This window comes from Larimichthys crocea, unplaced genomic scaffold (genome assembly GCF_000972845.2).
Source record: "Larimichthys crocea isolate SSNF unplaced genomic scaffold, L_crocea_2.0 scaffold33, whole genome shotgun sequence".
NCBI classification, from domain to species: Eukaryota; Metazoa; Chordata; class Actinopteri; family Sciaenidae; genus Larimichthys; species Larimichthys crocea.
Window position 1 is genome coordinate 351,132 of NW_020854355.1, and position 27,914 is coordinate 379,045.

General features: G+C 45.8%; 4 protein-coding genes across 5 annotated transcripts in view; 1 reads left to right on the plus strand and 3 right to left on the minus strand.

The window, feature by feature from the left end:
- The window catches only part of fbxl19 (F-box and leucine rich repeat protein 19), a 19,428-nt gene extending 18,804 nt beyond the window's left edge, over positions 1–624 (minus strand). Inside the window, 1 exon segment of the mRNA XM_027276242.1 lies at positions 1–624. This exon segment is cut by the window's left edge and continues 315 nt beyond it. The gene's annotated coding sequence lies outside the window, so the exon portion shown is untranslated.
- Positions 625–1,352: 728 nt separating this feature from the next.
- ube2m (ubiquitin conjugating enzyme E2 M) lies at positions 1,353–5,119 on the plus strand. The gene is made up of 5 exons (XM_027276234.1): positions 1,353–1,655; positions 4,382–4,476; positions 4,615–4,653; positions 4,776–4,879; positions 4,960–5,119. Exons 1-5 carry the CDS (start codon positions 1,541–1,543, stop codon positions 5,102–5,104), a joined length of 498 nt encoding a protein of 165 aa, XP_027132035.1. The 5' UTR covers positions 1,353–1,540; the 3' UTR covers positions 5,105–5,119.
- A 3,792-nt stretch (positions 5,120–8,911) lies between these two features.
- On the minus strand, positions 8,912–20,664 carry btr30 (bloodthirsty-related gene family, member 30). 2 transcript variants are annotated; one of them, XM_010752307.3, is made up of 13 exons: positions 20,578–20,664; positions 17,190–17,304; positions 16,641–17,090; positions 16,459–16,563; positions 16,290–16,385; positions 15,967–16,200; positions 15,686–15,860; positions 15,501–15,590; positions 15,369–15,395; positions 15,258–15,284; positions 10,280–10,455; positions 10,044–10,199; positions 8,912–9,960 (listed from the first exon to the last, which is right to left on the minus strand). In XM_010752307.3, the coding sequence occupies exons 2-13, from the start codon at positions 17,295–17,297 to the stop codon at positions 9,754–9,756; spliced, it is 1,851 nt and encodes a 616-aa protein (XP_010750609.2). In that variant the 5' UTR covers positions 17,298–17,304; positions 20,578–20,664; the 3' UTR covers positions 8,912–9,753. The 2 variants fall into 2 exon arrangements, with proteins under 2 accessions (XP_010750609.2, XP_019124419.1); XM_019268874.2 differs by lacking the exon at positions 20,578–20,664 and adding an exon at positions 17,777–17,895.
- Positions 20,665–21,369: 705 nt separating this feature from the next.
- On the minus strand, positions 21,370–27,330 carry utp18 (UTP18 small subunit processome component). The gene is made up of 11 exons (XM_027276243.1): positions 27,221–27,330; positions 24,654–24,845; positions 24,391–24,562; positions 24,168–24,293; positions 23,753–23,927; positions 23,308–23,408; positions 23,116–23,206; positions 22,869–22,992; positions 22,606–22,780; positions 22,383–22,525; positions 21,370–21,630 (listed from the first exon to the last, which is right to left on the minus strand). The coding sequence occupies exons 1-11, from the start codon at positions 27,328–27,330 to the stop codon at positions 21,606–21,608; spliced, it is 1,434 nt and encodes a 477-aa protein (XP_027132044.1). The 3' UTR covers positions 21,370–21,605.
- Between the last annotated feature and the right edge of the window lie 584 nt (positions 27,331–27,914).

Sequence of the window (27,914 nt, forward strand, 5' to 3'; positions counted from 1 at the left end):
CCTCTCTTCCTCCCGCGGGGCTTCCTCACCGCATATGTCTTATTTCACGTTCTAACGTCCACGCGCGGTTACGCGCCTCCTGCCCCGCACATCCCGCACATCCCGCACATTAACGCAGTGGGATATGTTGTGGATGCAGCGCGCGGCTATTGTTCTCCGTGTCTATTGTGTGACGCTGCTGCTGCGGGTGTGTGCGTGTCTGTGTGTGCGTGACTGTAGCTGCGGTGCTCGTGACGCGGTGAGCCTCCCGCATTGATTACATCACGCAGGTGAGAGAGCAGCGGAAACAAAATAATTAAATAAATGTTGTAAATAAAATATGGGCAGCGAAAATATGCACGCCCCGCCTCTGCGTGATTACGTCACAGAAAGGCATTCTGGGACTTGTAGTCTGTCCGTTCTGCTTTGCACCTGGAAATGTTTTTATCACAGTTCACAGAGAGTGAGGCGAGAGTATTCATGTGGCAGTAACACACCGGACCTTTAAATTCAATTAAAGTGAATATAAATACAATGTTTATTTTGTCCACTCTGAGCTCCTGTAGAGACACGAAGGACCAATCATCAACCTCCAAACCAGCCAAACACTGCAGTTCCTCTAACGTCCACTTGAGGCTGGTTCCAGGAGTGAGTCAGTGTCCATAAGTCCCCATGTCCAAATGTCCAACAAATAAACATGAACGGTTTTAGACAGTCTGCAGGGACGTCTCAGAGACTACGTCCAGGTTTTAGACAGTCTTTAGAGAGTCACAGAGACTACGTCCAGGTTTTAGACAGTCTGCGAGGACGTCTCAGAGACTACGTCCAGGTTTTAGACAGTCTGCGGGGACGTCTCAGAGACTACGTCGAGGTTTTAGACAGTCTGCGGGGACGTCACAGAGACTACGTCCAGGTTTTAGACAGTCTGCAGGGACGTCACAGAGACTACGTCCAGGTTTTAGACAGTCTTTAGAGAGTCTCAGAGACTACGTCCAGGTTTTAGACAGTCTGCGAGGACGTCTCAGAGACTACGTCCAGGTTTTAGACAGTCTGCGGGGACGTCTCAGAGACTACGTCGAGGTTTTAGACAGTCTGCGGGGACGTCACAGAGACTACGTCCAGGTTTTAGACAGTCTTTAGAGAGTCTCAGAGACTACGTCCAGGTTTTAGACAGTCTGCGGGGACGTCCGGAGACTGTTTGTTATCTTTGTGATAAACAAACACGATGACGTTATAGACCATGATGATTGCTGCATATAAAGTAGTATATGAAGTAGTTGTACAATGTACTTGTGGTATACAGTATGAAAGTATCAGATTACTTCTTGCAGCAGAGCCCTCCCCCTCCCCCTCCCCCTCCCCCTCCTCCCCCCTCCCCTCCCGGTGGCTAACAGGCTAGGCTAGCTCGCAGCTAGCTCCAGTGTATCAGACGCACCGGCTCCATCAACATCACGGAGCTGCTCGGACCGAACCGACCGTCTTCAGAGCTCCACACACGGCGCGGACAGAGCGGGCACACCGAAGAGACAGACAGTAAGACATCCACTGACCACGCGTGAAGATGATTAAGCTTTTCTCGCTGAAGCAGCAGAAGAAAGACGAGGAATCTGCGGGAGGGAACCGGACGGGAGCCGGGGGGAAGAAAGCCAGCGCGGCCCAGCTCCGGATACAGAAAGGTAGGCTGCTCACGGCACCGAGCCCCGGGGAGCCGGTCCCGCCGGACGGGTGGACGGGTTACCTGAGTACCACATGCTAACAGGAGCTCCGTCCGGAGCCCGAGGTCCATAAACACAGACAGGAGCGGCTAGCAGCTAGCAGCTAGCGCTAACGTTAGCTGCTAGCTGCTGCTAGCTGTTAGCACGCAGCTAGCAGCTAGCTGCTAACCTGCTGTGTCAGCTCTGTGGTTAACAGCTGACAGGTGACCAGCTGACCTGAGGACAGACCACACAGGTGAGGAGCTGCTGCTTCACCTGGGACCAGATCAACACACCTGAGTCCTCCAGGTGAAGCTCACACCCGCCTGAAGACTGCTCCACCTTTAGAGTTTAGTTAGTGTGAGACACTGACTGTGTTCAGGTGTGTTCAGGTGTCCTCTGTGAGGACACCTGAGGACAGCTGAACACAGCTGATCACACCTGATCACACCTGATCACAGCTGATCACACCTGAGGACAGCTGAACACACCTGAGGACAGCTGATCACACCTGAGGACAGCTGATCACACCTGAGGACACCTGAACACAGCTGATCACACTCGATCACAGCTGATCACACCTGATCACACCTGATCACAGCTGATCACACCTGATCACACCTGATCACAGCTGATCACACCTGATTACAGCTGATCACCGCTGAACACAGCTGAACACACCTGAACACACCTGATTACAGCTGATCACAGCTGAACACACCTGATCACACCTGATTACAGCTGAACACCGCTGAACACACCTGATCACACCTGATCACAGCTGATCACACCTGAGGACAGCTGATCGCACCTGATCACAGCTGATCACACCTGAGGACAGCTGATCGCACCTGAACACACCTGAGGACAGCTGATCACACCTGAGGACAGCTGATCACAGCTGATCACAGCTGAACACAGCTGAACACAGCTGATCACACCTGAACACAGCTGATCACACCTGAGGACAGCTGATCACACCTGAGGACACCTGAACACAGCTGATCACACTCGATCACAGCTGAACACACCTGAACACAGCTGATCACACATGAACACACCTGAACACACCTGAACACAGCTGATCACAGCTGATCACAGCTGATCACACCTGAACACAGCTGATCACAGCTGATCACACCTGATCACAGCTGATCACACATGAACACACCTGAACACAGCTGATCACAGCTGATCACAGCTGATCACACCTGAGGACAGCTGATCACACCTGAACACAGCTGATCACACCTGATCACAGCTGATCACAGCTGATCACACCTGGACACAGCTGATCACACCTGAACACAGCTGATCACACCTGATCACAGCTGATCACACCTGAACACAGCTGATCACACCTGATCACAGCTGATCACACATGAACACACCTGAACACAGCTGATCACAGCTGATCACAGCTGATCACACCTGAGTCCTCAGCACTTTCTGCTGTGACAGAAAAACATTCAACAAAGAGTCACCTTAATTAAAATCACACCTGTTCAGTGTGACTTTAATTAAGGTGACTCGTCATTAACTGACGTGTTCATCAGCAAAAATGATTCTTTGTTAAAATCTGTCGAACACCTTCAAGAAGTTTGTTTAACGAGTGCAGACGCCTCGTTAACTCCTGTGTTAGTGTCACATGTCACTGAGCAGCTGTTCCTAACGAAGGTTCAGAAGTCTTGTGGTTCTGGTCTGAGCACAGCACAGACTGATGGTTTCCTCTCCTAGACACCTTCCCTAACCCGATGGAAAACGTCACAAGGTCATAAGGAAACGTGAAGGAGAGGAGATGAGGACAGATGTGAAGGAGAGGAGATGAGGACAGATGTGAAGGAGAGGAGATGAGGACAGATGTGAAGGAGAGGAGATGAGGACAGATGTGAAGGAGAGGAGATGAGGACAGATGTGAAGGAGAGGAGATGAGGACAGATGTGAAGGAGAGGAGATGAGGACAGATGTGAAGGAGAGGAGATGAGGACAGATGTGAAGGAGAGGAGATGAGGACAGATGTGAAGGAGAGGAGATGAGGACAGATGTGAAGGAGAGGAGATGAGGACAGATGTGAAGGAGAGGAGATGAGGACAGATGTGAAGGAGAGGAGATGAGGACAGATGTGAAGGAGAGGAGATGAGGACAGATGTGAAGGAGAGGAGATGAGGACAGATGTGAAGGAGAGGAGATGAGGACAGATGTGAAGGAGAGGAGATGAGGACAGATGTGAAGGAGAGGAGATGAGGACAGATGTGAAGGAGAGGAGATGAGGACAGATGTGAAGGAGAGGAGATGAGGACAGATGTGAAGGAGAGGAGATGAGGAGTTAGGAGTCGACTGCTCTCACTCTACGTCATGAAGCGACGGTGAATGTTGTTGACGTGATCTGTGGTAAAACTACAAAGTCCAGAAGATGGACTACAAAACGCTCCTCTGAGATCCTTCCTGGATCCTCCCCGCGCTCTGACCGTGTTGTTTGCTGCAGGAAATGTCAAACTGTGACGTCATCATCAGGTCAGAGTGTCAGTAATAATGAATATTGTCCAGCTGTCACAGAAGCAGATGAAGTGTTTGTTAGCTGCTATGCTCGCTCACCCTCCTGTCCACTCACACACAAACATATTAGCAAGTTATGGCAAAGATCTCTGAGGAACCAGCAACGGGAACTGTGTGTGTGTGTGTGTGTGTGTGTGTGTGTGTGTCCACAGACATCAATGAGCTGAACCTGCCAAAGACGTGTGAGATCAACTTCCCCGACGACGATGACCTCCTCAACTTCAGACTCATCATCTCACCAGACGAGGTTCGTTTGTGTGCTCACTTCCTGTACCTGCTGTCAGCCAATCAGACACTGAGGAGTCACAGTGTAATCCATGTTCTGCTGTACTCGAGTATTTGTTCTTATCACTTTAACAAGTCGATAACTTTGTGTGTGTTTCAGGGTTTTTACAAAGGCGGGAAATTTGTCTTCAGCTTTAAGGTGAGACCTCTTACCTGTCTGTCCTCCATCTTTATGTTGTTGTTACAGCAAAGACAAAGGTGTGTGTGTGTGTGTGTGTGTGTGTGTGTGTGTGTGTGTGTGTGTGTGTGTGTGTGTTTCAGGTAGGACAGGGTTACCCCCACGACCCCCCGAAGGTAAAGTGTGAGACGATGGTGTATCACCCCAACATCGACCTGGAAGGAAATGTCTGCCTAAATATCTTAAGGTGGTCTCTACTGTCCTCTTCTGACCATTACTGTCTTGAGTCTTACCTGTCCTTAGTCTTACCTGTCTTTGTCTCCACAGAGAGGACTGGAAGCCTGTGTTGACAATAAACTCCATCATCTACGGCCTACAGTATCTGTTTCTAGTGAGTGTCATCACTTCCTGTTTGTCTTTTGATTGGTGCATGAACAACAACAAAAGACGCGTGTTCAGGACGAGTGTTTAGGAAAAGTGTTCAGGACGCGTGTTAAGGAAAAGCGTTCAGGACGCGTGTTAAGGAAAAGCGTTCAGGACGCGTGTTAAGGAAAAGCGTTCAGGACGAGTGTTCAGGACGCGTGTTCAGGACGAGTGTTCAGGACGCGTGTTCAGGACGCGTGTTAAGGAAAAGCGTTCAGGACGCGTGTTAAGGAAAAGCGTTCAGGACGCGTGTTCAGGACGCGTGTTCAGGAAAAGTGTTCAGGACGCGTGTTTAGGACGAGTGTTAAGGACGCGTGTTCAGGACGCGTGTTAAGGAAAAGCATTCAGGACGAGTGTTCAGGACGAGTGTTCAGGACGAGTGTTCAGGACGAGTGTAGGACGAGTGGTTCAGGGAAACGAGTGTTTCAGGACGCGTGTTAAGGAAAAGCTTCAGACGCGTGTTTTCAAAGGACGAGTGTTTGCAGGACGCCGTGTTTAGGACGCGTGTTAAGGAAAAGCAGGCCGAGGACGGCGTGTTTCAGGACGAGTGTTCGGACGATTTGGTGTTAGGACGCGTGGTTTCAGGACGCGTGTTCAGGAAAAGTGTTCAGGACGCGTGGTCAGGAAAGGTTCAGTAATGCGTGTTAAGGAAAGTGGTGTTAGACGCGTGGTCAGCAGGACGCGTGTTTAGGAGCGTGTTAAAGGAAAAGTGTTTAGGACCGGTTTAGGACGCGTGTTTGGGACGCGTGTTTAGGCGCGTGTTAAGGAAAAGCATTCAGACGCGTGTTCAGGACGCGTGTTCAGGACCGCCGTGTGTCAAGGAAAAGGTGTTCAGATGCGGGTAAGAAGGGAAAAGTGTTTTAGGACGAGTGTTTAGGGACGCTGGAAGGAAAAGCATTCAGGACGCGTGTGTTGTCAGGACGCGTAGTTTCAGGACGCGTGATTCAGGAAAAAAGTGGGTTTTAGGATGCGGGTTAAAGGAAAAGTGTTTTAGACCGGTTTTAGGACCGTGTTTAGGACGGTGTTTAGGACGCGGGTTAAGGAAAAAGTGTTCAGGACGCGGTTTTAGTATAGTAGGAGGACGCGTGTTCAGACCTGTAAGGAAAAGTGTTTTAGGAGGGACTCGTGTTTAGGGCGCCGTGTTAAGGAAAAGCATGTCAGGAACGCGTGGTCAGGACGAGTGTTCAGGACGCGTTTCAGACGCGTGTTAAGGAAAAGGCGTGCAGGACGCGTGTTCAGAACGCGTGTTGAGGGACGCGGTTAAGGAAAAGCATTCAGGACGCGTGTTTAGGAACGCGGTTAAGAAAAGCATCATGACGCGTGTAAGCAGGACGAGTGTTCAGAGGACGGTGTTTTAGGACGCGTGTTCAGGACGCCGTGTTCAGGAAAAGTGGTTCAAGTGCGTGTTTAAGGAAAAGTGTTTTAGGACGCGGGTTCAAGGACGCGTGTTTTAGGCAGCGTGTTAAGGAAAAGTGTGGAGGACGCGTGTGTAGGACGCGTGTTTAGGACGCGTGTGAAGAAAGCATTCAGGACGCGTGTTCAGGACGCGGTGTTCAGGACGCGTGTTCAGGAAAGTGTTCGGAAGTGCGTGTTTAAGGAAAGGGTTTAGGACGCGTGTTTAGGGATTTGGAACGCGTGTTAAGAAAGGAAAAGCATTCAGGAACGCGTGTGTCAAGGATCGCGTGTTCAGGAAAGTGTTCAGGGCGTGGTTAAGGAAAAGTGTGGAGGACGAGTGTTTAGGACGCGTGTTTAGGACGCGTGTTTAGGACGCGTGTGAAGGAAAAGTGTTCAGGACGCGTGTTTAGGACGCGTGTTCAGGACGCGGTAAGGAAAGGGTTTTAGGACGCGTGTTTAGGAAGCGTGTTAAGGACGCGTGTTCAAGGAAAGTGGTGTGGGACGAGTGTTTTTTTGGAAAGGACATAGCAGGTCTGTCTTTGACTTTCCCTCAGTGTTACTTTGAGTTAATCCTGAACATCCGCTCACGTTCATGTGTGGAACTCGCCCCCGCCCCTCTCCTCCCCCCTACCTCCCCTCACCCCCGCCGCCCCCCCTCCTCCACCCTGCAGGAGCCAACCCTGGGACCCGTTGAATAAGGAGGAAGGCGGCTAGGTCCTGCAACGAACGGCGGCTGTTCGAGCAGAACGTCCATCGCTCTCTGCGGGGCGGATACGTCGGCGCCAACTACGTCGAGAGGTGTCTGGAAAGACCTTGGGCTACCCAATGACCCCCCTCCCCTCCTATTCCCCTCCTCCCCCTACACCCCCCTCCTCACCCCTCCTCGCCCAACCTCCTCCCCGTTCACTCCTCAGTCCTCCTGCTCGTGGCTGAGAGCATAATGGGCGACAGGAAGCACACGCAGAAGCGCTTTTCTTTTTAAAAAACTAAAGAAGAAGAAACCCCACACGCCCCCGCCCCTCCCCCCTCCTCCCCCCCCTCCCCCCTCCTCCCATGTCTCTCTCTGTTTTACTTCCAAGACGCAGCATTCAACCGTTTACACGCCACAGGGGGGCGCCGACACGCAGCACAGGGACTGGACTTGAAAAGATGGCCGACAGCAAGCGGCGGCCGAGGGTGACAACAGAGGGGGGAGGGAGGGGGGAGGCAGGTGTGGGTGGTCAGTGAATGTTGCTCGGGTGAGTCAGAACGCCACGATGATGATGATGATGATGATGATGATGATGATACCCACATGATTTCTTTTGTTTTATTTCCTGTTTGTGGCAAACGCACCTGCATCAGACAGGTGAGCAGAAGGACACGCCCCCTTCCTCCCCCCATGCCCCGCCCCCTCTCGCCACCACACGTTCGTCAGCCAGCAGCAAACTCCAAACACGGCGCCGTTCTTCACGGACACGTTTGTCTGTGGACGTCTGTGCAGGGCATCTCCAGCTGTTTGGGCTGGTTGCCTAGTAACCTTGACGACACGGTTTAATCTGGACGTGTCTGTGACATCACTACGGCAACGGGAAATAGTCCCCCCCCCCCCAAACAAACACAAATGATTCATTTAACGAGCAACAACGGCATTGACAGGAAGGTGGGAGGGGCCTGTCAGAGTGGGAGGGGCCTTTGAGTTGGCGGGAGATGACTGCCTTAAAAACTTCCTTACAGCAAGATGGCAGCACAGTGTGATGTCACACTGGAGGGCGGGGCTTCTGAGTATTAGTGGGAGGGGCTTGTGAGCCTCAGTGGAAGCAGGTTTGCCTTAAAAAAGACCGCCGCCGCCGCCCCCATAGGAATTGTGCCCTCAGAGCTGATAGGAGGAGCCTGTGAGTCGCTGTGGGAGGGGCTTGTTCCTCTCAATAGGAGGAGACGCGCCTTTTAAAAGGATGTCGGTGTAGAAGCGCCACTCACCATTCGAGAACGTGCTGCGATGATCCGCTTTTGGAGTTTGCTGCTAACACAACAGACGCAGTGTCAGGGGCAGAGCGTCGTGTCAGGTGGGCGGGCTTGTTGTGAGAGGGGGCGGGGTTAAGTGTTAGTTTAAAGGAATGGGGTGGGCGGGGTTTTGTGTTTTCATTTCGGTGGGTGGGCGGGGTCACATAGGGGCAGGGCTTAAAATGTTACGATTCTATTGTGTATATTGAAACCCGGCTGTTCACATCGACTGCAATATGATTTATGTTAAATAAAATACGAACTTGAATGATTCAAACTGTTTGACTGGCGTCTGTCAGGCAACGCAGGAAGCAGCTAACAGAGCACGATGCTGCAGTGTCTGAACCAGCAGTGTCCGGTCTAACAGTGAACACAGCAGCAGAACCTCTGAACCGGCAGTGTCCAGTCTAACAGTGAACACGGCGACAGAACCTCTGAACCGGCAGTGTCCAGTCTAACAGTGAACACAGCGACAGAACCTCTGAACCGGCAGTGTCCAGTCTAACAGTGAACACAGCAGTCTATCAGGTGTTTTCTTGCCGGGTTTGGATCCTGGCATCCCGGGCTGAGTCAGTTCAGTTAGCTACACGGCTGACTGAGCTGATCAATGTTTCATCATGACGTCTGTGAATCGCCTCATTGTAACGTTTCTCCCGGTTGTGCTCTAACCTGGTCCGGCTGCTGAGCCCAGTTCTGTTGATTCAGTTAGCAGTAAATTAACATAAAGTAGACGTGATAGACCAGTAACAGCTCATCAGAGGCATTGTGGGAATTGTAGGAAGTCATGAAGTTTACGTCATTTTTACATTTTTTACCTTGTCAATGCGTTAAAAAAAAGTGAAACATTAAAATGATTTGAATTCATTTTATTGACTGAAGATTAAAATATTTCTTTATTTAGTTTTTTTAAACATTTGTCATTGTGTCATACAGGTGAACACAGGAAGTAAAACTTTAAAAATGATGACATCATAAAGATTGGCGTGATACAGATTTCATCATGACTCCACACTTAATTAAGACACGATTTACATTTTGATTCAACTTAATGTTATTTTTTAGTTCCATTGAGTTCTCAGTAGAACATTTAAAGAACGTCTGCAAGAACCAGAAACAAAACCATGATCTGCTGATAATGTGGAACACTCTTAAATGATCTCGTTAGAACACTAAACAAACGAAAGGAACCTTTCTGAAACACATGTGTTGTGTGTCATTGATGGTGGTTCAAGTTCTGAGCTTGACACCTTCCGACATAGCCGCCCGTTGCTCCTTCTTCCTCCCCCATCATCTGGTTTGTCCCGTCCCGTCCCGTCCACCTCAGGTCAAGTGCTGCTGGGTGGTCATGAGGACCAGCGGGACTTCTTTGTCTCCGGTGCCGAGCAGAGGAAACATCCTCTCGGTGAACTCGGACGATCCGGTGAAGCTGTATATCTCAGAGCCCGACTTCACGTTGTAGAAGGACACCTGACCCTCGTCCACGTCCAGGAAGACGCCCACCTGACGGAGCTTCGGAGGATTCTTCACCTGCACGGCAGGAACATGAAGGTTAGTCTCTGATGTCACATTAAATCAGAATAAATATGAACCCGGGCCCGGTGTGTTCAGACCTTGGTGAGCGGTGGCGTGGTGAGCGCTCGCAGCTGGCTGCCGCTCCACCAGAGGGCGTAGTATCCGTTGGACGGACTCATGTCGAACAGACCTTTCCTCTGAGCAGACTCGCTGACCACGCCCAGCTTCCAGTCCTTACTCTCCCCGACAGACACCTGCGACAGGTGACAGGAAACACAGAGGTTAGATTTCACCTGGTCCTGGGTCAGGCTCACCTGTGGGTCCAGACTCTGACCTCCCAGTAGTGCCGCCCGGTGCTGAAGCCTTCTTTAGCGACGACGCAGGACCAGACGTCATAACGCTGCGGACTGTTTCTGTAGAACTGCAGCTTCTCGCCTCGCTTCACCTGCTTCCTGTCTTCAGACAGGATGAGGAACGGGTACGCCGTCACCGGGTTCAACGTCACATCCTCTGGAAACAGCAAGCACACACCTGAACAACAGGTTAACACTACGGTGGCCTCGTTAGGACATCTCAAACTGATGACAGCTAACTGCTAACAGAATGTTAGCATGTAGCTCAAGCACAGCTAACTACAATGAATATTTTAATTAATAATAAACATTCGTGAACTCATGACGAAGCACTACATTACCCATAATCCTAAAGTGTAACAGCGACGTCTCTGATTGGTGAACCTAGCTGTTACCATAGAAACGTTTAAAAGCTAACTGCTAACAGTTTGAATATTAGCATGCTAACATCATATCAATAGTCTGAGTAAAGTGACAGTGTGTTATATTATCTATGTTATATTATCTATGTTATATTATCTATGTTATATTATCTATGTTATATTATCTGTGTTATATTATCTATGTTATATTATCTATGTTATATTATCTATGTTATATTATCTATGTTATATTATCTGTGTTATATTATCTATGTTATATTATCTATGTTATATTATCTGTGTTATATTATCTGTGTTATATTATCTGTGTTATATTATCTGTGTTATATTATCTATGTTATATTATCTGTGTTATATTATCTGTGTTATATTATCTGTGTTATATTATCTGTGTTATATTATCTGTGTGATATTATCTGTGTTATATTATCTGTGTTATATTATCTGTGTTATATTATCTGTGTTATATTATCTGTGTTATATTATCTGTGTTATATTATCTGTGTTATATTATCTGTGTTATATTATCTGTGTTATATTATCTGTGTTATATTATCTGTGTTATATTATCTGTGTTATATTATCTGTGTTATATTATCTGTGTTATATTATCTGTGTTATATTATCTGTGTTATATTATCTGTGTTATATTATCTGTGTTATATTATCTGTGTTATATTATCTGTGTTATATTATCTGTGTTATATTATCTGTGTTATATTATCTGTGTTATATTATCTGTGTTATATTATCTGTGTTATATTATCTGTGTTATATTATCTGTGTTATATTATCTGTGTTATATTATCTGTGTTATATTATCTGTGTTATATTATCTGTGTTATATTATCTGTGTTATATTATCTGTGTTATATTATCTGTGTTATATTATCTGTGTTATATTATCTGTGTTATATTATCTGTGTTATATTATCTGTGTTATATTATCTGTGTTATATTATCTGTGTTATATTATCTGTGTTATATTATCTGTGTTATATTATCTGTGTTATATTATCTGTGTTATATTATCTGTGTTATATTATCTGTGTTATATTATCTGTGTTATATTATCTGTGTTATATTATCTGTGTTATATTATCTGTGTTATATTATCTGTGTTATATTATCTGTGTTATATTATCTGTGTTATATTATCTGTGTTATATTATCTGTGTTATATTATCTGTGTTATATTATCTGTGTTATATTATCTGTGTTATATTATCTGTGTTATATTATCTGTGTTATATTATCTGTGTTATATTATCTGTGTTATATTATCTGTGTTATATTATCTGTGTTATATTATCTGTGTTATATTATCTGTGTTATATTATCTGTGTTATATTATCTGTGTTATATTATCTGTGTTATATTATCTGTGTTATATTATCTGTGTTATATTATCTGTGTTATATTATCTATGTTATATTATCTGTGTTATATTATCTGTGTTATATTATCTGTGTTATATTATCTGTGTTATATTATCTATGTTATATTATCTGTGTTATATTATCTGTGTTATATTATCTGTGTTATATTATCTGTGTTATATTATCTATGTTATATTATCTGTGTTATATTATCTGTGTTATATTATCTGTGTTATATTATCTGTGTTATATTATCTATGTTATATTATCTGTGTTATATTATCTGTGTTATATTATCTGTGTTATATTATCTGTGTTATATTATCTATGTTATATTATCTGTGTTATATTATCTATGTTATATTATCTGTGTTATATTATCTATGTTATATTATCTGTGTTATATTATCTATGTTATATTATCTGTGTTATATTATCTATGTTATATTATCTGTGTTATATTATCTATGTTATATTATCTGTGTTATATTATCTATGTTATATTATCTGTGTTATATTATCTATGTTATATTATCTGTGTTATATTATCTATGTTATATTATCTGTGTTATATTATCTGTGTTATATTATCTGTGTTATATTATCTGTGTTATATTATCTGTGTTATATTATCTGTGTTATATTATCTGTGTTATATTATCTGTGTTATATTATCTGTGTTATATTATCTGTGTTATATTATCTGTGTTATATTATCTGTGTTATATTATCTGTGTTATATTATCTGTGTTATATTATCTGTGTTATATTATCTGTGTTATATTATCTGTGTTATATTATCTGTGTTATATTATCTGTGTTATATTATCTGTGTTATATTATCTGTGTTATATTATCTGTGTTATATTATCTGTGTTATATTATCTGTGTTATATTATCTGTGTTATATTATCTGTGTTATATTATCTGTGTTATATTATCTGTGTTATATTATCTGTGTTATATTATCTGTGTTATATTATCTGTGTTATATTATCTGTGTTATATTATCTGTGTTATATTATCTGTGTTATATTATCTGTGTTATATTATCTGTGTTATATTATCTGTGTTATATTATCTGTGTTATATTATCTGTGTTATATTATCTGTGTTATATTATCTGTGTTATATTATCTGTGTTATATTATCTGTGTTATATTATCTGTGTTATATTATCTGTGTTATATTATCTGTGTTATATTATCTGTGTTATATTATCTGTGTTATATTATCTGTGTTATATTATCTGTGTTATATTATCTGTGTTATATTATCTGTGTTATATTATCTGTGTTATATTATCTGTGTTATATTATCTGTGTTATATTATCTGTGTTATATTATCTGTGTTATATTATCTGTGTTATATTATCTGTGTTATATTATCTGTGTTATATTATCTGTGTTATATTATCTGTGTTATATTATCTGTGTTATATTATCTGTGTTATATTATCTGTGTTATATTATCTGTGTTATATTATCTGTGTTATATTATCTGTGTTATATTATCTGTGTTATATTATCTGTGTTATATTATCTGTGTTATATTATCTGTGTTATATTATCTGTGTTATATTATCTGTGTTATATTATCTGTGTTATATTATCTGTGTTATATTATCTGTGTTATATTATCTGTGTTATATTATCTGTGTTATATTATCTGTGTTATATTATCTGTGTTATATTATCTGTGTTATATTATCTGTGTTATATTATCTGTGTTATATTATCTGTGTTATATTATCTGTGTTATATTATCTGTGTTATATTATCTGTGTTATATTATCTGTGTTATATTATCTGTGTTATATTATCTGTGTTATATTATCTGTGTTATATTATCTGTGTTATATTATCTGTGTTATATTATCTGTGTTATATTATCTGTGTTATATTATCTGTGTTATATTATCTGTGTTATATTATCTGTGTTATATTATCTGTGTTATATTATCTGTGTTATATTATCTATGTTATATTATCTGTGTTATATTATCTATGTTATATTATCTGTGTTATATTATCTATGTTATATTATCTGTGTTATATTATCTATGTTATATTATCTGTGTTATATTATCTATGTTATATTATCTGTGTTATATTATCTATGTTATATTATCTGTGTTATATTATCTATGTTATATTATCTGTGTTATATTATCTATGTTATATTATCTGTGTTATATTATCTATGTTATATTATCTGTGTTATATTATCTATGTTATATTATCTGTGTTATATTATCTATGTTATATTATCTGTGTTATATTATCTATGTTATATTATCTGTGTTATATTATCTATGTTATATTATCTGTGTTATATTATCTATGTTATATTATCTGTGTTATATTATCTATGTTATATTATCTGTGTTATATTATCTATGTTATATTATCTGTGTTATATTATCTATGTTATATTATCTGTGTTATATTATCTATGTTATATTATCTGTGTTATATTATCTATGTTATATTATCTGTGTTATATTATCTATGTTATATTATCTGTGTTATATTATCTATGTTATATTATCTGTGTTATATTATCTATGTTATATTATCTGTGTTATATTATCTATGTTATATTATCTGTGTTATATTATCTATGTTATATTATCTGTGTTATATTATCTGTGTTATATTATCTGTGTTATATTATCTATGTTATATTATCTGTGTTATATTATCTATGTTCTATAAGTTCTATAAGTTATATATGTCACATGTTATTGAGTGTTATTCTTACATATTCCAGAATTTCAATGTGCTACTCCTCCCACAGAAATTTCCCAAAGGAGCACGGGGCACCTGTTCTTTCTCTCTCTCCCCAGGTCACATTTTTTAACTTCACACACTGAAATTCAGCATTCACATGGTCGACAAGATGAGGATGCTCACGGTCATTTGGGCTTTTTGATACCACCTACCGTTTGGCATTAGTGTCCACTAGTTGGAGGGGCTTCATTTAGAGATTTTCTGTGTCTCTCAGCAGTCACTCACACACAGACAGAGCACAGCTGCAGTTAATGCTCTGACCTGCAGCTGACCCTGGTTGCTCGGCAACCTCAAGCTGCCTTTGACTGACTTTAAGTCTCTGTGCTGCTGCAGTGTCAGTAATAATGTCTGGGCACGAGTAGTGTTACATATGTTATATATGTTTTATTATGTGACGTACTCACCCATGTAGACTCGAGCCTTCTTGTGTCCTGTGACAGAGCAAGTTCGTTAATGATGAAGCTTCGTTAACATTGATCGTCATTAACTGATATTTATTGGTTAAAACAACGTACCTGAGATCGGTTTGTTCTTCTTCAGATCTGAAACAGGAAACCACAGTCAGGCATTCTTTCACATTAAAAGCACTCAGCTGGTCCAGAGTCACCTGAACAGGTATTCCTGTGATCATGTGATCAGTCACTGACCTCTCAGAGACCACTGACTCTTCCTCAGACTGGCGTGGCTTCCTCTCAGACTGAGCATGCTCTCTGCCATCATCAGGTCACCTGACCAGACTGAAACGCAGACAACAGGTCGGCACGGCAACATGGGCAACGTTAATATAATGTTAACCAATCAGATCACACCTTTGATGTCTGCTGTGACTCACCTGACCCTCGGGACACTCGAGACCGGACCTCCCCCATCCTGATGTCGTCCATCTTCTCCTTCACCTCTGACAGAGCGCTCCTCACGTCACCCAGCTGGAAGTGAAGAGAGAACTCCTCGTCCTCATCCACCTCCTGCTGCTCCTCCACCAGGGGAGCTGTGGCCTCCTCATAACTCTGAGGAAGAGAGAGGGAGAGGGGTGAGGAGGAGGAGAGAGAGAGAAAGAGAGAGATGTGAGGAGGAGAGAGAGAGAAAGAGAGGTGAGGACAGGTGTCGTCTCACCTGCAGGAAGCCGATGTGATCCTGACTGATGGCCTGCACCTCCAGCGTGGCCCTCCTGTCCATCAACTGGCCAAGCTCCGCCTCCAGACGGTTCACCAGCCCCTCCCCCTTTGACATCACGGCGTCCAGCTGACTCTCTATCCCGCCCACCACCTCAGACCGGATCCTGTCCAACGAGGCGGAGACGTCATCCAGGAGACGCTCCACCTCGCCCCGCTCGCCGTCTGCATAGTTCTAAAGCGTCATTAATATTCAGATTATTCTAATGATTATGTTAATGAAGGCATCATTAGCTGAACGTGCAGATGAAGAAGACGTGTGACCTTGACGACCTCCAGTTTCCTCTTCAGCTGGCTCACGTGGACCTCCTTCTCTTTGATCCGGTTCAGGATCTCCTGCTCCGTCCTCGCCACCTGTTTCTGAACAGGTGATCACAGAGAGTGTTCTCATTGGCTGAACAGACTCATCAGTCATAATGCAGGTGTGTTCTACCTGTTTGCCGAGTCTCTCGGTCTGCACAGAGACGGTTTTGTGTGTCCGGTGTTCCTCCAGCACACAGATGGCACAGATGCAGCTCTGACATGTCCGACAGTACACCTGGACAAGTGAACGCATCATCAGAGAGGAAGACAGACAAACACCTGGTGATGATGTCACAGGCAGTGTATCCTCACCTCCAGCAGGCGGCGGTGTACGGAGCACGTGCGGCCTCTGAGCGCCTCCTGCGGGTCCATCAGTGGGTGCTTGGCGTAGAAGGGCGTGGTCTGATGCGGCTGCACGTGCTCAGTGCAGTACGAGGCGGTGCAGGTGAGGCAGGAGCTGACAGCTGGCTGTTTAACACCTGTGCACACGTCACACCACACCACCTCCTCGCCCGGCACTGTCAGGAACGGGTTGGTGCTGACACTGGTGTCTGCGATCGTCGTCATGGCGCCCGCCAGCGATGGCGTCCCGTTCTTGACCGGCATCGGTAACCCGGCGGCGCCGTAACGAGCCAGTTTGTACTTCTCTGCGATGAGAGCGAACACTTTGTTGACGCTGAGCCGAGGACGCTCATCGAACTGACGCTTACACAGCGGACAGGAACAGACCGGGCTGGACGCCCAGTAACCGCCGATACACGCCTGCCCAGAACCGCAGAAGAAGAACACACAGGTTCAGACTCTGACACACATGAAGGATCGGACCTCTGAGCCGGCTCGGTGCTGCCGGGTCAATGTTACCTGGCAGAAGTTGTGACCGCAGGGAGTCGAGACGGGTTCATCGAACAGATCCAGACAGATGGAGCACGTCAACTCCTGCTCCGAGAACAATTCTGAGGCCTCCGCCATCGCCGTGCTGGAGGACAGAAGACAGGACGGGGTTAGTGATGGACGTAGTCTCCGTGACGTCCCCGCAGACTGTCTAAAACCTGGACGTAGTCTCTGAGACGTCCCCGCAGACTGACACGATCAGGAAGTGACATCACTCACAGAGGAAGAAGATTTGAACGTCGTAACATAAACAGGAAGTAAACTTGTTTCTAAAGGAAACAAAACATGTTAGTTCTCGAACGTTAAATCAACGTTTTAGTAACGTTTCAGTGTTTCACATGAAGTTGATGAAGTTAAAGAACGACCAGGTCGAACAACATTCCACCTGAGAAAGGTGAGACAGAAAGACAGACAGGTGAGACAGAAAGACAGACAGGTGCAGACAGAAAGACAGACAGGTGAGACAGAAAGACAGACAGGTGAGACAGAAAGACAGACAGGTGCAGACAGAAAGACAGACAGGTGCAGACAGGTTGTTTCAGAGTGTTTGTGTCTACCTGGCTGCAGTGTGTTTCCTCTGAGTGTGTGTGTGTGTGTGTGTGTGATAAGGCTGATAAACACCTGTTCTGAACAGGTGTGACCAGGAAGTGAAGGGGGCGGAGCCACCTCACCTGTACGTGAGGTGTGTCCAGTGTGTGGAAGCGTTCAAGAGAAACGGCACGTGACCGATAGATGCACATGTGAGCTGCAGCAGAACCAAGATTAAATAAATATATAAATATAAACATATGTAAACGTCACAGTATGAGCGTCAGAATATTTAGTTACAAATGAAAAATGGAAACGTTTGGGGACGGTTTCACCTGCAGAGAAGAAGAGCACTCTCTGAAAATCAGCTGTGGTCTGATGTAAACAGTCAAAGAGACTCGACTGCGTTTGTTCACAGCGATGTCTGACTGCATGTTGGACATGTGTCCAGAGAACCGTCCAAAGAGTTCCAGAGAAGAGATCAGTGCCTTGCACAAACATGGAGCACGATACAAAGAGACAGAAGATGCACTGAATGTTTCTCGAGATGCAGTTTGACGTTCAAAGTTCAAAGTTACAGGAACAGTGGCGACACTACCTGGACGTGGCAGAAGGAAGCTCAGAAACACGTCAACAAGCCACCGAAGGTGTGAGGTTCTGTTCTGTGGAGCAATGAAACAAAACTGGAACTTTTCGGGCCTATGGCTCAGTGGCATGTCCTGAGGAGGACAAATGAAGAAACCCTGCCTACAGTGAAGCTTGGCGTGGCTTCCTCTAACACTGGAAACCTGCATGATGAAATACGAGTTGGAAACGTCATGCCATCTGTGAGGAAGCTGAAGCTTGGGTGTCATTGGACCGTCCAACAGGACAATAATCCTAAGCATACCTCAAAGTCCACCAAGGCTTAGTTTCAGAAGAACCTGGAAGATTCGAGAGCAGCTGTCACAGTCGCCCGACTTGAACCCTGTCAAAGGTCTGGTGGGGTTTGAAAAAGGCGGTGGCAGCACACAAACCCAAGAACATTAGTGGACTGGAGACCACTGTCCAGGAGGAATGGGCTGAGATTCCTCGGGAACGCTGTGAGAAGCTGCTGTCTGGCTGCATCACGTTAAAATAATGAACCGAATTTAAATGCTGAATAATTTTGATTGCAACTGTACTTCAAGAAGAAGGAGCTGAGCCGAAAGGCGAAGCTCTCGATTTATCAGTCGATCTACGTTCCTACCCTCACCTATGGTCACAAGCTTTGGGTAGTGACCGAAAGAATGAGATCGCGAATACAAGCGGCCGAAATGAGCTTCCTTCGTGAGGATGTGAGGACGTCTCCCTGGTGAGATGTTCCGGGCACGTCCCTCCAGGAGGCGGCCCCGGGGAAGACCCAGGACATGCTGGAGGGACTATGTCTCTCAGCTGGCCTGGGAACGCCTTGGGGTCCCCCTGGGAGAGCTGGAAGAAGTGGCCGGGGAGAGGGAAGTCTGGGCCTCCCTGCTGAAGCTGCTGCCCCCACGACCCGAATCCGGATAAGCGGGAGAAGACGGACGGACTGTACTTCATTGTTTTTTCACACGGTTGGCATCATGGTCACTGCCATCTCCTTCCTTGTCTAAAACCTGGACGTAGTCTCCGTGACGTCCCCGCAGACTGTCTAAAACCTGGACGTAGTCTCCGTGACGTCCTCGCAGACTGTCTAAAACCTGGACGTAGTCTCCGTGACGTCCCCGCAGACACCTGAATATACCTGCTGTTGCCATGACGACTGTATGTATCCACGTGTCTGCGTTAGTTGACACAAAACTTGCTGGCAGAAGGAAATATTCAAAGTGTGGGAACAGGAAGAGGGACACATGTTTGTGATGGTGACGATAATGTTTGTAACACCGTCTGATCCTTTTTGACTTAAGTTAGCATTAGCATTAGATAATGCCTCATTTGCATATTTAAACATCAAACTTAATAAAACTTGTATAAGACTAATAATCGTCTTCATGTGAGTGATGAACATGTGATGTTTCATGTTTCATACTGATCAAGGCGTCGTCCTCCTGAGGACCCCTCGCTCTCTGCTCTGCTCCCTGAATGTCTCTCAGATATCTCCACATGGATGGAGGAACATCACCTCCAGACAAACCTCCATCACTGAACTGCTGCTCCTCCCAGCTGAACCTCCATCACTGAACTGCTGCTCCTCCCAGACAAACCTCCATCACTGAACTGCTGCTCCTCCCAGACAAACCTCCATCACTGAACTGCTGCTCCTCCCAGACAAACCTCCATCACTGAACTGCTGAACCTCCATCACACATCAACATCAACACTGACTCTGTGTCTTCAAACTTACTAACCGTAACAAACCGTTTCCAATCATGTCGCCTCAGTTTCTCACTTCACACATGATAAAAATCAAAAAAGGCCTCACTCACTCAGCATACTCAACTCCTGACACAAGCTTAAACAGCCTGGAACAGATTTTTAAACAGAATGAAACTGATTTTAAACAGAATGAAACAGATTTTTAAACAGAATGAAACAGATTTTTAAACAGAATGAAACAGATTTTTAAACAGCCTGGAACTGATTTTTAAACAGAATGAAACTGATTTTCAAACAGAATGAAACCGATTTTCAAACAGAATGAAACTGATTTTTAAACAGCCTGGAACTGATTTTTAAACAGAATGAAACTGATTTTCAAACAGAATGAAACCGATTTTCAAACAGCCTGGAACAGATTTGATCAGTTATTGATCGGTTGATTGACTGATTGGTCAATCGATTGATCGGTTGCTGATCCTTGATTCGCTGCGTTGGATCAAACTTTGGCTCTTACCTGTTCGTTCCTTCTGTCTGTCGAGTTTCTGTCACAAATCCTGAAACTCAGGTTCGTGTCAGCTGTGATGTCATCAGGGGGCGGAGACTGAGAGGCAGGTGTGCAAAGTGGTCAGGTGAGTTTTACCTGTCACATCAAGTTATTTTTAAACGACTCGTATTATTCATGTTTTTTTAACAAGTTCAAAATTATACGAAACGTTTTAAAAATAAAAAATATTTTTTTATTGAATAAAACTTTAACAAAGGAAAAACCTGAAAATAAACACAAAGTAACACAAAGTGAAAATAAATCAAATAAAAATCAACTTTTATTTTCTGAACCAGAACCGAGCCCAGCACACAGACCGGACCGGGAACATTCCTGCAGCAAAGGTGTGTGTGTGTGTTCAGGTGAGGTGGTGAATCCTGTTTGACGGTCTGATCTGTCCTCTGATTGGCTGAGCCGAGTTGTGTAACTTTGTACAGAGGCAAAAATAATTTAAATATGAAAACACTGAAAATCATCAGAAATGTTCAAACTGTGAATATTTATGTTTTCTATTTAATCCGTTTATAATTTATATTGTTTCTACTCATAGTTTATATTTATACTGTTATATTATAATTACAGACAGACACAGACAGACAGACACAGACAGACAGATACAGACACAGACAGACAGATACAGACAGACAGACACAGACAGACAGACAGACAGACAGATCATAAACTAACCTCTCTTAAAGAATTAGCCTAGCTTAGCACAAACACTGGATGCAGAGGGAACTGTTAACACAGGAAGCTGACACGTTTTGACGTTTTATATTTTTATATTTTTATATTTTTCATACAAACAATGGAAACAAACATCTGATCAGCTGATCCACTTCTCTCCATGTCCAGCCAAGTCCTGTCAACTTCCTGTTCCTGATCATGTGACGTCATGATTAAAAAACGCTGAGATGTAATCAGATTACACGACGTGTGGAGATCATGACAGAACCACGGACCGGTCCTTCACGGGTCAGGTTTGATGTTTCAGCTCCTCAGAAGTCTTTGTAATGCAGCAACCTGAACAAACACACAACAGGTTAGCAACAGGTTAGCAACAGGTTAGCAACAGGTTAGCAACGTGTTAGCAACAGGTTAGCAACAGGTTAGCAACGTGTTAGCAACAGGTTAGCAACGTGTTAGCAACGGGTTAGCAACGTGTTAGCAACGGGTTAGCAACAGGTTAGCAACAGGTTAGCAACGTGTTAGCAACGGGTTAGCAACGTGTTAGCAACAGGTTAGCAACAGGTTAGCAACGTGTTAGCAACAGGTTAGCAACAGGTTAGCAACGTGTTAGCAACGTGTTAGCAACAGGTTAGCAACGTGTTAGCAACGTGTTAGCAACAGGTTAGCAACGTGTTAGCAACATGTTAGCAACGGGTTAACGTGTTAGCAACGTGTTAGCAGCAGGTTAGCAACATGTTAGCAACAGGTTAGCAACAGGTTAGCAACGTGTTAGCAACGTGTTAGCAACAGGTTAGCAACGTGTTAGCAACGTGTTAGCAACAGGTTAGCAACGTGTTAGCAACGTGTTAGCAACAGGTTAGCAACGGGTTAGCAACGTGTTAGCAACAGGTTAGCAACGTGTTAGCAACAGGTTAGCAAAGTGTTAGCAACGTGTTAGCAACAGGTTAGCAACGTGTTAGCAACGTGTTAGCAACAGGTTAGCAACAGGTTAGCAACGTGTTAGCAACACTACCGAGGTGAATTACAGACTTTATAATGGAAAGATACTCCTTTCTATTTCCTGTTTGGACACCTGGGAGTCTCACCTGAAGAGAGGGGCGTGTCCTTTGTTGTTAGCCAATGAGAAGAAGCCGCTGTGTGGGGAGAAGTCGAGGCAGCTTGCCCGATGGACGATCTTCTTCTTGGAGACGGGGAAGTTGGAGAAGACGGTGAGGCTGGGCAGGTGGACCTGAGAGAGACAGACAGGTGTGAGTGTCCGCGACAAGACCACCATCGTCATCGTCACCTTCATCAGCGGCGGCGTCTCACCAGGCGTATGGCCTCGTCCTCGGCTCGGGAAGCGATGGCGAGGATCTCAGAGGAGGGGTTAAAGGTCAGAGAGGTGGCTGAGGTCAGCAGGTTCATCACCGCCCTCAGAGGCTTGGGATTGGCTAAATTTAGACACGCCTCCTGTGAGTAGATGTTGACCACGCCCGACTGTGAGCTGAAACACACGCCACGTTTATCATGTGATTCAGACAGACACCTGTCGGCCAATCAGAGAGCAGGATGAGCTTGTGGGCGTGTCTTACCCGCAGGCGAGGTACTGTCCGCTCCGCGAGGCGGCGATGGACGTCGCCCTCACACAGCCGTCATCCGTGAACCTGTTCACACACCGACTGCTGCGCAGGTCCCACACATACACCTCGCCCTCGTCTGCACACACACACACACACACACACACACACACACACACACACACACACACACACACACAGGTCACGTGACTGACAGGAAGTCCATGTGTGATGTCACATCCTCTGAAGCTCGTGGACTCACCTGAGTTGGTGAAGACTTTGCTGCCGTCAGGTGAGAAGGCGACGCCGCTGACATGACCGTTAATCTTCATACTGCGGACCACCTCCTTCGTCTGCGCACACACACACACACACACACAGGAATGACATCATCTGCTCTGACATCACACAGAGCAGCGGACAGGGGAGGAGGAGGAGGAGGAGGAGGAGTTACCTTGAGAGTGAGGAGGTGCAGGTATCCGCTGGTTCCAGTCAGCAGCAGAGCGCCTCCTTCAGGACACACAGAGAACTCCCTCACTCTGGATTCATTCAGACCTGAACACACACACACGTTAAAACAACGTTAAAACAACGTTACATTTGAGTGTATGAAGTTTAATCAACCGAGCAGCTGTTTGGTGGCTACAACATCTTTTCACTGATGATGGCTTTGCATCATTTCAGTTGTTTGTTTGTTTGTTTGTTTGTTTGTTTGTGTGTGTTTGTCCGTGTTTGTTTGTGTTTGTGTGTGTGTGTGTTTGTTTGTGTGTGTTTGTTTGTTTTTGTGTCTGTGTGTTCACACATTTTAAGAATGATGTTCAAAATGTTTAAAATGATAAAGTTAAAAAGTAAAATCCTTCGCTGTGATTGGACAGTCTGGCTCGGCGGCCTCGTCTCACCTCTGACGGCGTGCACAGGTGTGACCCGGCCCTCCATCATGTCGTACAGGTAGAACATCTTGTTGTTCAGGCCCGTGGCGATCAGCGTCTCTCCGTCACGGCTGAAGCGAGCCTTGTGGACCGGGAAGCGCTGCAGGTGGATGCTCTGGATCTTCGGGTTCGTCTTCCCGTCCACCTGAAACACGACAAGTCACGTGACCGCTCACAGCTGACCGCATTCACTCACCTGATGAAGGATGACGTGAAACACTTACAACAACAGGTCTGTCTCACAAACTTTCCATCATGGAAATATTTATGTGAATGTGTGACCAGTCCCACTTTAACTCTTATCACTGGAATGTGTCCCAGAGTTCATTTAACCTGTCACAGCTGACTTCACTGACTGACAGAGCAGCTGATTGGACGCCCGTACCTGGAAGAGGGACACCGATTGGTCGAGCCCGGCGGTCATGACGACCTGAGCGGACGGATGGAACTGAACGGAGGTCAACCTGTCGTCTGACGGACGAGCGCTGTTCGCATGAACACACCTCTTCACCTGTCAACCAGAGGTCACAGGTCACAGGTCATAAATAATAACATCTCATTAAATATTCACGTGTCATAGAAACGGGAAGTTGAAGTGAACCACTGACTCTCAGCACGCCGCTCGGCAGACTGTCTGAAGACGCCACAAAGTTTCCCGTCCTCGTCATCAGGTCATCATCATCATCATCATCATCTTCATCTTCATCAGCTGTCTTCTTCTTCTTCTTCTTCTTTTTGTTCTCTGCCCATGATGGAGCTCCGCCCATCGACTTCTGAAACCTGAAACACACACGTTCACCTGTGTGTGTGTGTGTGTGTGTGTGTGTGTGAGTGTACACGTGTGTGTGTACACGTGTGTGTGTGTACTCACTGCTCTCTCATCCTCTCCTGAAGTTTCTGTTTGGTCATGGTTGACTCCGCCTCTCCTCTGATCAGGTCTCTACGGTAACGATGCTTCATGTCCACCCTGAAACACGTGAACACAGGAACACAGGAACACGTAAAGACAGGAACACGTGAACACAGGAACAGGTGAACACTTGAACACGTGAACACAGGAACACAGGAACACGTAAACACGGGAACACGTGAACACATGAACACGTGAACACAGGAACACAGGAACAGGTGAACACTTGAACACGTGAACACATAAACACAGGAACACGTAAACACAGGAACACGTGAACACAGGAACACGTGAACACAGGAACACGTGAACACGGGAACACGTGAACACGGGAACACAGGAACACGTAAACACAGGAACACGTGAACACAGGAACACGTGAACACAGGAACACGGGAACACAGGAACACGGGAACACGTAAACACAGGAACAGGTGAACACGTGAACACGTGAACACAGGAACAGGTGAACACGTGAACACGTAAACACAGGAACAGGTGAACACGTAAACACGTGAACACGTAAACACGTAAACACGGGAACACGGGAACAGGTGAACAGGGGAACACGGGAACACAGGAACACGTGAACACAGGAACACGTGAACACGTGAACACGTGAACACGTAAACACGGGAACACGTAAACACGGGAACACGTAAACACGGGAACACGTAAACACGGGAACACAGGAACACGTGAACACAGGAACACGTGAACACGTAAACACGGGAACAGGTGAACACGGGAACAGGTGAACACGGGAACAGGTGAACACGGGAACAGGTGAACACGGGAACACAGGAACACGTAAACACGGGAACAGGTGAACACGGGAACACGGGAACACGTAAACACGGGAACACGTAAACACGTAAACACGTAAACACAGGAACACGTAAACACAGGAACACGGGAACACGTGAACACGGGAACACGTGAACACGGGAACACGGGAACACGTAAACACGGGAACACGTAAACACGTAAACACGTAAACACGGGAACACGTAAACACAGGAACACGGGAACACGTAAACACGGGAACACGTAAACACGGGAACACGTAAACACAGGAACGCGTAAACACAGGAACACGTAAACACAGGAACAGGTGAACACGTGAACAGGTGAACACGTAAACACGTGAACACGTAAACACGGGAACAGGTGAACACGGGAACACAGGAACACGTGAACACAGGAACACGTGAACACAGGAACACAGGAACACGTGAACACAGGAACACGTGAACACAGGAACACGTGAACACAGGAACACGTGAACACGTGAACACAGGAACACGTAAACACAGGAACACGTAAACACAGGAACACGTGAACACAGGAACACGTGAACACGTAAACACGGGAACACGGGAACAGGTGAACACGGGAACAGGTGAACACGGGAACAGGTGAACACGGGAACAGGTGAACACGGGAACAGGTGAACACGTGAACACGTGAACACGGGAACACGGGAACACGTAAACACGGGAACACGTAAACACAGGAACACGTAAACACAGGAACACGTAAACACAGGAACACGTAAACACAGGAACACAGGAACACGTGAACACGGGAACACGTGAACACGGGAACACGTAAACACAGGAACACGTAAACACAGGAACACGTGAACACGTGAACACGGGAACACGGGAACACGGGAACACGTGAACACGGGAACAGGTGAACACGGGAACACGTGAACACGTGAACACAGGAACACAGGAACACGTAAACACAGGAACACGTAAACACAGGAACAGGTGAACACGTAAACACGTGAACACGGGAACACGTGAACACGGGAACACGTGAACACGGGAACACGTAAACACGGGAACACGTGAACACGGGAACACGTGAACACGGGAACATGTAAACACAGGAACACGTAAACACGTAAACATGTAAACACAGGAACACGTAAACACAGGAACACGTAAACACGGGAACAGGTGAACACGTAAACACGAAAACACGTGAACACGGGAACACGTAAACACAGGAACACGTAAACACAGGAACAGGTGAACACGTAAACACGAAAACACGGGAACACGGGAACACGTGAACACAGGAACACGTGAACACAGGAACACAGGAACACGTGAACACAGGAACAGGTGAACACGGGAACACGTGAACACAGGAACACGTGAACACGGGAACACGTGAACACAGGAACACGTGAACACAGGAACACAGGAACACAGGAACACGTAAACACGTGAACACAGGAACATGTGAACACGGGAACAGGTGAACACGGGAACACGTGAACACGGGAACACGTGAACACAGGAACACGTAAACACGTGAACACAGGAACACGTGAACACAGGAACACGTGAACACAGGAACACGTGAACACCACGCACTCCAAAAATCCTGACACTGAACCCTAAGGCACAACTAGCCTGCCATAACCTGTGCAAGCCACAGTGACGGGCGGCCGTAAAACCGATGCCTCCGCCGTAACCCGGAAAAAAAAGGCGTCAACTAAACCATCACACCTAGACACCAGGACCATAAAATCGCGGACGGACACATCACAATAGAAACAGGTGCTGGCGAGGGAGATCTCCGTACCTAATCCACTACCCATGAGCCAGAACCCGGCCATCGCTCAACGGGGATCCTCCCCCGACTCAGCCTCCTCCTCCTGACCCTCCTCCTGCCTCCTCCCGGACCGCCCCGTCCTCCTCCCTGACCCTCCTCCTTCCGCCTGACCCTCCTCTTCCTTCCTCCTCCCTGACCCTCCTTCCTCCCTCCTCCTGACCCTCCTCCTCCTCCCTGACCCTCCTCCTTCCTCCTCACCTGACCCTCTCTTCCGCCCGTGACTCCCTCCGTCCTTCCCTCCTCCCTGACCCTCCTCCGTCCTGACCCGCCGCCTCCTCACTGACCCTCCTCTTCCTCTCCCTGAACCTCCTCCTTCCTCCCGGACCCGCCCCTTCCCTCCTCCACTGACCCTCCGCCTCCTCCCTGGACCCTCCTCCTCCTTCCTCCTCCCTGACCCCTCCCTCCTTCCTCCCTGGACCCTCCTCCTTTACTCCGCCTCCATGACCCTCCGCCTCCCTCCTCCCTGACCCTTCCGCCGTCCCCTCCCTGACCCTCCGACGTCCGCCCGGCCCCCGCCTCCCTCCTCCCGGACCCTCCTCCTTCCTCCCGGACTCTTCAGTTCCGCACGTCCTCCCTGAACCCTCCGCT

Bases quoted from the DNA above. Each gene is read 5' to 3' on its own strand.
- ube2m (XM_027276234.1), top strand. From the start codon at position 1,541: ATGATTAAGCTTTTCTCGCTGAAGCAGCAGAAGAAAGACGAGGAATCT. The intron at 1,656-4,381 runs GTAGGCTGCTCA...GTGTGTCCACAG, and splicing joins CCAGCTCCGGATACAGAAAG to ACATCAATGAGCTGAACCTG. The intron at 4,880-4,959 runs GTGGTCTCTACT...TTGTCTCCACAG, and splicing joins GTCTGCCTAAATATCTTAAG to AGAGGACTGGAAGCCTGTGT.
- btr30 (XM_010752307.3), bottom strand. From the start codon at position 17,297: ATGGCGGAGGCCTCAGAATTGTTCTCGGAGCAGGAGTTGACGTGCTCC. The intron at 17,091-17,189 runs GTAACATTGACC...GGTTCTGGGCAG, and splicing joins GCGGTCACAACTTCTGCCAG to GCGTGTATCGGCGGTTACTG. The intron at 15,861-15,966 runs GTGAGACGACAC...TCTCTTCCTCAG, and splicing joins ATCACATCGGCTTCCTGCAG to AGTTATGAGGAGGCCACAGC.
- utp18 (XM_027276243.1), bottom strand. From the start codon at position 27,330: ATGGCCGGGTTCTGGCTCATGGGTAGTGGATTAGGTACGGAGATCTCC. The intron at 24,563-24,653 runs GTGAGTACACAC...TGTGTGTTTCAG, and splicing joins CAGGAGAGGATGAGAGAGCA to GTTTCAGAAGTCGATGGGCG. The intron at 22,526-22,605 runs GTGAGACGCCGC...TGTCTCTCTCAG, and splicing joins AGGACGAGGCCATACGCCTG to GTCCACCTGCCCAGCCTCAC.